The 11,991-nt window shown below is 43.5% G+C and overlaps 1 protein-coding gene across 1 annotated transcript in view; it reads left to right on the top strand.

Moving 5' to 3' along the window:
* Positions 1–11,991, top strand: part of MYO3B (myosin IIIB) — a 428,901-nt gene that overhangs the window by 302,684 nt on the left and 114,226 nt on the right. The window contains exon 29 of the mRNA XM_007459030.1: positions 11,772–11,873. Coding sequence (XP_007459092.1) covers positions 11,772–11,873 — 102 coding nt within the window. The remainder of the gene's footprint in view (positions 1–11,771; positions 11,874–11,991) is intronic.

Raw genomic sequence — 11,991 nt, 5'->3', positions numbered from 1 at the left:
CACACACACACACACACACACACACACACACACACACTACTCCCCACCCCTGCCCCCGCCATTAAGAGAGGATGCTGGACTAATCTTGCCGTTGGGCCCAAAGCCCAACATACATTTTCAGATATAAACTTTGAGCTTGTATATTGTTGAGCCACTGATCATAAATAAAGTATGTGGGATCATAAATCAAATTTTCTCTCTCTGAAAATCATCTTTAGAGGGCTCCCTGTTTGCACTCTGTTATTGCCAAGTGAACACTGCATAAAAACAGACAAGTGGTCAGCCTCATCACATCAGGACAGTCAGGATTTCATCTCTTCAGTTTACACCTATGGGTTAGGTACCATGGGAGGGTACTTTTGTTTCATGGGACCACAGAGAACACATTTCTTTAAGGAGCTTCCTCTTGTTGTTTCTTTTTTTCTTTTAGCCTTGCAAGCACCCCCCTTCTTAGCCTGACAGCCATCGTTCCTGCTTATCAAGTGGCATTGGGAGCTTCTGAGTCCGCAGGGGCCTAGGCGGGCATGTAGTCATTGAGGGTGGTACTCACACCACCTTGCCCTCTTGGCAGGAGAGTGTGGCAGCCAGAGCAAAAGCAGGCAGTGTCATTTTGCCCTTCAGCCAACACCATAGACAGGAACTGAGGTGCTGGTTCAGTGTTAGTGGTAAAGATACTTAGATAGAGTAACAACATTTGCAATTTTATGGGCAGTTTACTTTTACTTGATTATGTTTTCCTTATCTTTAGAGTCAAAGGCAATGTGTTGATCTAAAAAGCAAAGCAACTCATTCCAAAGTCTCTGTTTCGGGGTGTGCTCTTCCCAAAGCATAATCCTCTCATTCCAAGCTCTTCTTCGTGCCACTAAGACATTTCAAGTAGAACAAGCCCCAAACATAGGGGTGCCCTTACTTTAGAAGCCCGCAGAAGTGGCTCAGGGATGTTATCATAACACAGCCGTTTCTGGATATTTTCTAAGCTTATTCTGTAATTTATTATTTTTTCAACAAATCATTTCATTTGAAATTTAGATTCTGTGCTATGTGTTTGTTTATATTTCAAGTTCTGGCCGATAGTCTTTTTTTTTTTTTTTTTTTTTAAATCGTGTTGCTGAGCTATGTTATATAGTTTTAAGAGAACAGCCCTTGAAATTTAGGAAGCATTTGGCCTACATGGTTTTTTTTTTTTTTTTTTTTTTTAAATCGTGTTGCTGAGCTATGTTATATAGTTTTAAGAGAACAGCCCTTGAAATTTAGGAAGCATTTGGCCTACATGTTGCTACAGAGCAGCACATATTGAAATTTGTTTTCCTTTCATCTCCTTCCCAATAAAAGCAGCCGCGCGGCTTATCCCTTTAGCTTCCTCAGAACTTCCTTTCAGAATTCCCGATCTATTACGGCACATTCACATACCAGAAACAAGATGCCTTTTCATGCTGTCAACCTTTTTCATCTGAAATGTAAATTAATTCTTGCTGGTATGCCTTGACAGAGATCAAAGTCGAGGTATTAACCTTCCCGGGCTTTCTCCAGGAATCCATCCCCAGGACGGGGCTGCTGTTGTTAGGAGGCCGGTGTCCCTGTTACGGGCCCTCCTCCAGGCAGTCCTCGGCCTAGGAGCCGCCATCTCAAAGGCTCAGGGTCCTTTTGGAAGTGACCTCATCAGTACTTAAAAGCAGGTGAGGAACGATCCGCCTAGCTAGTCTTGGGAGAGATGAGCCTTCTCATTTGAATTGTGGGCCCTTCACTCAGATTCCTGGAGCTTGTTAAGTGGTTCTGACAGCTAGTGATCTGGGTGTGATACAGGGAGGGACAGGGCTCCAGATTGGAAACCTCTCCCTTTGCTCCGTGGGTCTTTTCTTGCCTGTCAGTCTTTGAGGTAGGCCACATTTGCATTTTCAAAATAAACAGATGCCTTTCAAATACATGAGCTGGTGGTCTCGAGATCTCTGTGGGCCTGAAACTGTTCACCAGCCAGGGAGCAATGCTGGAAGAGAAAACAAACGGAAAAACACGCCTGGCACATGCGCACACGTTTCCTGTGCGCAGAACATTATGCCGGCAATAATGGGCCTTTGTGAGATGTGGGGTCGCAGGGAGAGAGCTAGCTGGGGATCTGGGCAAAAGTATCCTTTATCAGTTTCTTTTTTTGGCGGGGAGGGAAACCACTTTGAATGTCGCCTTGGTGAGAAGTGGCATGCTTTGTTGTGTTTTTATTATTGATGAATGCTGATGATAGGCTCTTACCATAGGAAAACACACTCCTTTAAACACCAAAGAATTTTAAAAATGTCCTTTTTTAATCAGAAAAATAATTGAGCACCTATTAGTGTTCAGATACATGGGGTATTCTAAGTAAAAACTAATAGTTGTATGTCATCCCATCACTAATCTGTTTTTTTTTTTCGAGTTTCTAGTGTTTATCTTTTTTAATTTTTATTGGAGTACAGTTGATTTACAATGTTGTGTTAGTTTCAGGTGTACAGCAAAGTGAATCGGTTATACATATACATATATTCACTCTTTTTTAGATTCTTTTCCCATATAGGTCATTCGACAGTATTGAGTAGTTCTCTGTGCTATACAGTAGGTCCTTATTAGTCATCTAACTAATCCATTATTTTTTTAAATGAATTCTTAAGTTTCAGAAAGTGGATATAACTAGATTTTGTCAACTAAAATTGCATACCTTCCTCAGTAAATACTATCAAAACAAACAACCTGCAGGGAATTTAAGAAAATATCTACAGTGTCTCAGTCTTTTAAGTTTTTGAAAGCACAGTTTAAAAAAAATTGCCCCTCTAATTCAAAATCTTTTTTTAAGCGAGAGCAAAGTGCTGGGCTCCCCATGTCACAGGGGAAAAGCCTCAAGTAGGTGACAGTGGAGCCCTAGAGGCTGGGAAGGAACTGCAAAGAGTGTTTCCAGGAGGAGCTGGCTTTTCCAGCCTCCCTTCCAGCCTGTCCCCCGCAGCCACCCCTGGAGCAGGAAGAACCCATTGGTTGATAGCACTTTTTCATCTAATTGCTTCAGTGCTGTGGAAATTGTCCTTTTCTCTTTCTCTCTGTCCTCTGGTCAGTTTCCTACTTACTCCCCTCCTCGGTCCTCCGGGAGATAACAGCACTAAAATCCATGGCCGTTTCTCCCTCTGATGCCTTTTGGGGGGAGTGCTTTTTGGAGCGGCAGCCTCAACCGTGCGGAGGCTGAGGGGGCCTCTTCCTTAGCCTGTGAGCAGGCATTTTAAACCAGCTGCAGCTGGAACCTCTGGGCAGCGCATCATGTGACTCCGGCCAATGAGAGTTGCTTTAAATGCAGTTTCCAGAGAGGAAAGCAAGCAGAGAATCCAGACAGGCTCTGCCCCTCCTCCAGGTTAACTTCTTTTAGAAACCCGACCCCTACATCACGTCGGAACCAAGTTTTTAGTGTTTAAAACTGCCTGAACTTTTCAATCTCTCTCAGGGTAAGGCCTCCTCCTGGTCTTTTCTAACTTTGAAAGGCTGGTTCCTTTAGCATTGTTGGTGGGTTGGCAATGACTAGGTGGTTGCAATAATTTCCTAGAATGAGATTTCCAGAAATATCCCTAGGTGCGCAGGACAACTATATTTTAAATTCGGAAATGTCTTTCTTTCATTCACTTATTCAACTACTGTTTAAGTACCTGCTTTATGTTGGAGCTACTACCAAGATGAGCAACAGGATTTCATCTGGGGCCTCAAATTTTCCATCTTCAATACAGAGGGCTAAAAAACATTTTCTCCCTCAAATGGATGCTGTTTGATTAATCAGGTCCTCTATATTATGTCAACGTTCAATGGAAGGGAGTTGTGTAAAACTCCAAAGAGTCAAAATCATTATAAAATATAGCTGAGGATATACACTGAAAATGGACCATGCTGCTTGAAGGTGAAAATAATTAGGTAGATATTTTTCAGTCTGTCGACTCTGTGCATAAGCAGGTTGTTGATCACAAGCCAAACAGTAGAGGAAAGTCAAGCAAATGTACCATCGAGAGAAAAGGTCCACTTTGAACAGACAGAAGGAAAACAAGCTGCCCTTTGTCACCCCTTTATGCATCTCTATTTGTCATTCTACCTCTATTCCAATGTTTCTTTACTCACTCCGTTTCTATCTCTTAGAAAGATTCCTGGTCATTTTGCACAAAAAAATATAACCCCTCAAAATGTGAGAGAAGATAGATTGCTAACTCTTCTTGGCAGGAGCTAGCTGCCTATCCCTTTCTGGTGTTTTAGGCCATTTCCACACAACAGTAAAGCAGCATCTAGGGGAAAGAATTAACTGGAGCATCTGAGCTTGAGGTGAACTGTCAACTCACACTAGCTCCACTGTCTTCTAAAGCTCTGCTTAACCAAAGGCAGGGTGCCCTTCAGGCTTACACAAGGGTCCTGCTGAGTCCACTTGCACTGTCTAGCTTTCTCTAACTCTCTGTAGATAAAGGTCTGTAGCTGGTGTCTGGCAACCACAGGCATAACGTTTTGGAGGGGAAAATGTTTGGGGGGACAAGCATTGTGATTTACTTTGGGAAAATGTGCCTTGTCTGTGAGCAGGGTCAGGACATACAGAGAGCCCTGGAAGCATGGCTTCAAGAAAGTGGTTTATAGCGGAGAGGAGGCCTGGCCGTAGCTTCAAGGTTTCTGTCGAGAAATGGGATCTGCCAAACCTCAAGGGGCACAAGCAGTAGAATTCTTGCCATGAAATAACCTGTGATGCAAAGGCATGTCCTTTGCTATGGAATCAAAGTATTGTCTATGTTAGAATTAAACACCCAGAGGGCAGGATACTATTCACCTAATGCACAGAGAAGAAGCTGCAAAGCCAAAGTGGGTTTGACGTCCACTTGTGCCTGATATCATACTGACATGGCATGGAAATGCTCAAGATGAAACTTTGGTGCAGCAGTTGGCACCCCAGGACTCAAGATTAAATTTCAGAGCAAGCCCATGGGTAGAACCTCTTCAGTTTGGAATTGCTTCCTCCTTTATGGACCTCATGTAGAGCTGTAGAATCTGGCTGCAAAAAGGCAGTGCCCAAAATGGTATCCTTACCACCTCAACATTGAGTGAAGCAACAACTTTATGATCAGTAATAATTGATTAATAATGGTGTCAAAAACACACTCGAGTTGCCTTTATGTCTTTTCATGTTTTTTCACATAGAATCATAAAACGTGGTATCACGTTTTCTAACCCTTACTAGTTATCGGGCTCTATCCAAGTTACAGTAAAGAAACATTCAGGGGAAAAGCTAACTGTGCTATGGCAAGAATTATCAGGCTTTTTTCCTCAAAAGACTCCTGTGTGTACAAAGGCAGATTTTGTTTCCCCCTAAATAGATGAAACAGAAGCACAGAGAGTCCACATAAGTTGTCTCCCCTTAGGTGTTATGTGAGCCTAATGACTGGTATCAGAGCCCTCTTCTGAGTCTTTACCCAGTGCTCTTTGTAGTAGAACATGCTCTACTAGATGGTTTCCATCTTGGATATGGCACATGAACATAGAGTACCAGTCAAAACTCTGGGGAGAGTTTTATATACCATCCTAAGCATGTGGACTTTGGAGTCAGAACTACTGACTTCAAATCCTGGCTATACCACCATTTGTCATATGGTTTGGGGGAAATTACTTAACTTCTGAGCCTTAGTTTCCTTAGCTATAAAGTGAGGCTCGTTAAGGTCTAATTCTCAGGGCTGTCGTGAAGATGATAGCAGATAATACACAAAGCATCCTGCATGGGACCCGGCACATGGCAGATATTCATTAAGTGTTAGTTTCCTCTCTGTTCCCCCTTCCTAAGTATGAACTTAACTTGAGGGGGAAAAAAAAATTGTGTGTGAAATACTCTTCTGTGATTAGAATAATAATGTTATAACTTCAAAAAGATGAAACTATTTCTCTCACTTTTGGAGAAAAAAAAATAGTACCTGTCAAATCTCAAATACAGTTACAATAAAGCCTTTATAAAAGAGAGAATTTTCCAAATCTTAACTTATGTCTTGCTTATCTGACAGGGAAAAATTAAAATACAACAGTAGCATGTGAAAGATTTCAGGTGGTTTTGTTTTTATCAAGAGCTACTCTCCATCACGCTGAGAGCTTGGTTCATTTGTGTGGATACATTTTTCAGTGACCTCAAAATTGTTCCGACTTAGGTGGTGTGCTCCTGACATCATTTTTCCCACTCAGGGGTTTGAGGCCCTTCTGCAACTTGTTCTGTGAAATAACAAGTCTCCTCACCTCCTTCCAGAAGTCAGAAATTCTAAAATCCAGGAGTTCAGTATCACCCAGTTTTGCTGTCTGCTGGCATGGAAAGCAAGTCGCCTTTCAGATGTCTGAAGAGTTGGAAGATGTTGGTGAGCCTGTCACATTTAAGCCACAGTGACGGGTGATTGGCAGCATAACAACTGAGCGACAGCCATTTGGCCAGGAGTTCAAACCCCAACATGAAGAGCCATTGCAGGATCACGGCTTGATTTGCTGTGGCCGTGAAGTCTGAATCACCCAGCACAGAGGCAGAGGCGGAGGTGACAGCTGGCAGCCATTCTCATCAATAAAGTTGTGACGGGTGAGATGTACAAGCGACCAGAGCCTGCTAATTTCACAGACTTTGAGCCAAGTGCTTAGTGTCAAAACCAGCTATGGTCAGTGATGCAAACGGTTGTGAAGGGCCCCTCGTCAACAGCAAGGCTTTCCTCACCAGCCTCTCCTTCTCGTGGGTTAGAAGCAGTTGCATCCTGCTGTCCAGGAACAGTCCAGTCTGAGGATAGGGAGGACTTATCCTTTTATTTTTTAAAAATTCTGGTAACTTTTTGCAAGTCAGATTTATTGAGGTATAATTTATACAGGGTAGAACTCAGTTTGGTAAAATTGGATGAACACATAGGGTCAGGTAACCCCCTCCACAATCAGGAAAAGGAACGTTTCCAAAAGTTCTCTCATGCCCCTTCTGTCGTCCATCCCTTCCCCACCCCCAGCTTCTGGTGACCACTAATGGTTTTCCTGTCCCTGTAATTTTACATGTTCCAAAATGTCATATAAATGGAGTCATATAGTATGTAGATATTTGAGTCTGGCTTCTTTCACTTATCATAATGCTTTTGAGAGTCATCAGTGTTGTTACATTTATCAGTAGTTTGTTCTTTTTCATTGCTGAGCTGAATTCTGGTCTGTGGTTGTACCACAGTTGTGTCCATTTACCAGCTAAAGGACACTTGTTTCCAGTTCCTGCAATTATGAATAAAGCTACGATAAACTTTCAGAAGTTTGTCTTTTTAAGAAAAATTTAGAGGAAAGTAAATAACTTTGTTTTATAAGAAGCCAGAATGATCCAACAGGTAAGAGTTGTTTCCTTCTTGATTAACCAATAGAAATGCTTATTTTTATAACATCTTATACTTTTTGCATGGCAATTTACAATTCATACATTCATGCAAAGGACTTCCACTAACCTTATTCCTGTAATTATCATAGTAACCCTGAGAGGTAGGTTAGGGATTTTATCCCATTTTACAGATTGTGGCTAAGAAACCTCCCGTAATTCAGACTGCCTGACTCCCGGTCTGCTGTCCTTCCCCCCAAACATTCCGAACATCCTGTCTATAAAGAACACTCTGCTGGATGCTTTGGGGGTGGTCACAAAAACAACATAAAAATATTGGCTTTTTTTCCCTTAAGAAGAGAGGAAGACAGTCTGATGCTCCACATCATACATCATCAGGGAAATACAAATTAAAACATTGGTGAGATACCACTGTTTACCTGTTAGAATAGCCAAAATCTGGAACACCGACAGCACCAAATGCTGGGGAGAATGTGGAGCAGTAGGAGCTCTCATTCATTGCTGGTGGGAATGCAAAATGGTGCAGCCACTTTGGAAGAGAGTGTGGCGGTTTCTTATAAAACTAAACATGCTCTTACTGTATGATCCAGTAATCATTCTTCTTGGTGTTTTCCCAAAGGAGTTGAAAACTTGTGTCCACACAAAAACCTGCACAGATTTAGGCAGCTTTACTCTTAAGTGCCAAAACTTGGAAGCGACCAAGATGTCCTTCTGTAGGCGAATGGATAAACCGTGGCACATCCATACAACGGGATAGTTTTCAGCACTGAAAGAAAGTGAGCTATCAAGCCAAAAAAGACATGAAGTAATCTTAAATGCATATTAATGAGTGAAATAAACCAACCTGAAAATGATACATACTATATGATCCCAACCGTATGACATTCTGGAAAAGGCAAAACTATGGAGACAGTAAAAAGACCAGTAGTTGTCAGGGGGTGAGGAGCTGTGGGAAGGGATGAATAGGCGGAACACAGAGGATTTTTAGGGCAGTGAAAATACTCTGTATGGTACCATAATGATGGATACATGTCCTTAAACTTTTGTCCAAACTCATAGAATGTACAGCACCAGGAGTGAGCTGTAATGTAAACTATGCAATTTGGGTAATTATGGGAACTTATGATGTGTCAATGTAGGTTCATCGATTGTAACAAATGTACACTTGATGGGGGATGTTGATGATGGGGAGACTGTGTATGTATGGGGGCAGAGGGTTAGAGGAGATCTCTGTACCTTCCCCTCCATTTTGCTGTGAACCTAAAACTGCTCTAAAAATACACACTTTTTAACAAGGGGGGACAGTCTCAGATGGAACCAAGACCAACACGCCTACCACAGGCTTGAGAGGAGTACTAAGCTAGAGCCAACTAACACAGCCACAGGAGCAAATGATCTATGACGCTCCCCCCCCCAAGTCCTTTTTGGAAACAGGCAGGGCATAAATTATAGGAAATGAATCCAACCTGAGGCTGCTGGGAGTCGGGAGAGAAGAGAGCGGCAGTCCCTAGAAGCTGGAATGGAAGAGAAATTCCTCAGTGATGCTCCAGGATAGGCAAGTAACTGACCTCTAGGATGAGGGAAAGCCTCCCTCCTTAGCCTCCAAGTTAGGGAAAGCAGTTCCCAGACAAGACTTTCTTTGAACTCTGTCAAAGTTTGACTGGAATAATAACTGGAATTAAGTAGTGAAGAATCAAAGTGGAAAATGCTCTCATAGGCCTAAAATTACTAGACTTGTTTTGTGTGGTGGAGATGGAGGCCAGGGTTTCTGATGCAGCTGTAGGGGGGGAGAAAGTGTCATTGAGATTCTATTCTTTAAGAATTCGACTTTGTGCTGCTTTTGGTGGCATTTGCCTGTTGGACCTCCAACAAGTTGGCCTCTTTAAATTCTGATAAGATGGCTGCTGACCAGCCATCACTCCAGCCAGAAACCACAGGGTCCTCGCGCCATTGGCCCGCGGTGGTGAGGAGGGGAAGGCTGGGCTTCTGTGCCTCATCTTTATGCGCCCTCTCTGCCAGGTACAGTGGGCACCTTTGCCAGGTCCGTGGTGAAGGCAGGAAAGCTTACCCAGCCTAGATCACCAACCAGGAAACCTACCCAGTGTCCCTGCTGGAAATAATGCCTGGGTCTGTCCTCTGGGTGGGTCATCAAACACCAGGCCAGAGCCTCCTTCTGCAGAGGCTAATCTGTGGGACCCTTAAAGGCCCAGGCATGTGAATGAAATAGTCTGAATTTTATTTCCATTTGTAAGTTAAAAAATAGGACAGTGGAGGTTAATCATTTTTAAATGTTTAAATAAATGGGCTCTACCCTGTAATATTTAGGAATTCAGACTTTAGGGCAAAACTGCTTAGGTTTGAACCCTGAGTCTTCCATTCTCCAGCTGTGTGTGACTTCCTTGGGAAAATCATTTAACCTCCCTGTGCCTCAGTTTCCTCAGCTGTAAAATGGGAATAATAGTGGTCTCTGCCTTTTACAGTTCCTGTGAGGATTAAATGAGTTAATTTTTGTAAAGGGCTTAGGACAATGGATGGAACATCGTAATTCATACATTTGTGTTTGTCAAATACACATAATGGCCATTTCCCTAGCTCCTGTTCCTAGTTTTTCTCCCACCACCCCATCCCCACCTTGCTAGCCAATTCAAGCTGAATGCACATACTTGATCTTTTTCTCCTCTTTCTTCTAGTTAAACCTTTAACATCCATCAGCTCCCCCTTCTCATATTATTGTAGTTTCCTAGGGCTACAACTTACCACAAACTTTGTAGTTTAAAACAATGGAAATTTATTCTCTCACAGTTCAGGAGACTAGAAACCCAGAATCAAGGTGTCACTGAGATTGGTTTCCACTGGAGGCTCTGAGGGAGAATCCTTTCCATACCCCTCTCCTAGCTCCTTCTGGATCCTAGCAATCCTTGGCATCCCTTGGCTTGTTAGGCCCATCACTTCACTCTCAGCTTCTGTTGTCACATGCATTCTCCCTGTGTCTTCCTGTGTCTTCACGCGGCCTTCTTACAAGGGTACTAATCGCTGGATTTAAGACCCACCTTAATCCAGTAGGGCCTCGTTTTAAACTAATTACATCTGCACAGACCCTATTTCCAAGTAAGGTCACACATGCTGAGGTTCCAGATAGATATCTCTTTTTATTCTCACTCTCTGTGTCAGAATGCAAGCTCCATGAGGGTAAGGACTGTGTGTGCCTCCTTAAGTATAGTCTGAGTTAGCCGGCATTAGTTAACACGGGAATGTTTACTGGGCCTCCTTAAAGGAATGGAGAGACATGGCTGGGTGGGAGAGCAATGCCTGAAGCAAGAGAGCCATCCAGAAAGAGGGAGAGAGACGGCATGAAAAAAAAACCACATCTGAGGAAATAAAAAAGGAGAAAGATCAGAGATCCCAAATATTCTAATATGGTATATCTAGAAGCACTGTCAGCAGAACTGGAAACAGCCAGAGTTAGGAGGAGGTGCAGACGAGAGAGAAAACAGGGTCTAGATCACAGGCCAGGGAGAAGGGAGACGGGACAGAGCTCGGTTGATGCCTAAGGGAAGAGCCCGAAGACGGTCTCCTCTGTGGAGAGGAGGCCCCGCTGGCAGGATGGTTTCTTCTAAAGCCAAGGGATCCAGTTGGAAAGGACCTGGTCTCTCCAGATACCTGAGGTGTTCTGAGATGTTGGGACATCTTCAACCCATTGTGACCTTGAGGGTCGTGGAGCATGGAAGAAGACATGGGACAGCTGGGAACATCCCTTTAGCACCTTTACACCCAAGCCATCAGCTGTCTTGGTAGAGAAGTATTTAGGTGTTCATCAACGCGAAGTAAGCTAAACTGGATGATGAAAAGCTGCAGTGGTGACTTTCCTCGACTAAGAATTGTGTGTAGCCTGTTTTCTCCATGGCAGAGTAATTGACCATTGACCCACAAAGGTCAGTGAACAGGACTGCATGACGAAAGAGGCCTGCCCTAGAGCAGATGTTTGGAGGGAAGTAGGAGACCTGTCTCTCTTTTTACTCTCAGGCGGAAACTGAAAGGCAACAGGAAAGCCATCCAGTTGTCAAACCAGGAGCCCTGGCCTAGTACACGCATGACCTCTGTTTGTCTCCCAGCTCCCTATTTGACTAACGCAATCAGTGAGACAGAGAGGTTACCCAACCTACCCAATGTCACCAAGCTAGTAGGGAGTCCAGCCAAGACAGTTACTAATTCTCCTGTGCCCTATAGTTGTGCCCTTTCACAACCACACTGTATTAAATCTTCAAAGTAACACTAAACCCATGGGTGAGATTCATCACCTCAGAGCCTCAAACCATAAGAAAAGTGTGGGTTTCCCTAGCCACACTGTATCTCCCACTTTGGTAATTCGTCTAGGTGTGTAGGGCATAACCCAGAGAAGATTCTGTTGTGTTTCATTCCACAGGGAGCCCTTCAGACCAAAGCTGTGATCTACACCCCACTGTTGCAGGGGGCACCAGGGGAACTACCCAGGTTCAAGACTGCAGTGAGCCTGGCGACCACAAAGGTGAGGTCATTAGAGGTTTGGGATGGGTGTCCTGTATTTGTGGACACTCCAGAGAAGATTCCAGAGCTGGCAGTGATCACCTGATATGGACTCTCTGTCAGGCATTCTTTTTTTCCCT

Source organism: Lipotes vexillifer, unplaced genomic scaffold, assembly GCF_000442215.2.
Source record: "Lipotes vexillifer unplaced genomic scaffold, Lipotes_vexillifer_v1.1 scaffold1241, whole genome shotgun sequence".
In the NCBI taxonomy this organism is placed as follows: domain Eukaryota; kingdom Metazoa; phylum Chordata; class Mammalia; order Artiodactyla; family Lipotidae; genus Lipotes; species Lipotes vexillifer.
The sequence above is the reverse complement of the archived record's forward strand: the minus strand, read 5'-3'. Positions and strand labels throughout refer to the sequence as shown.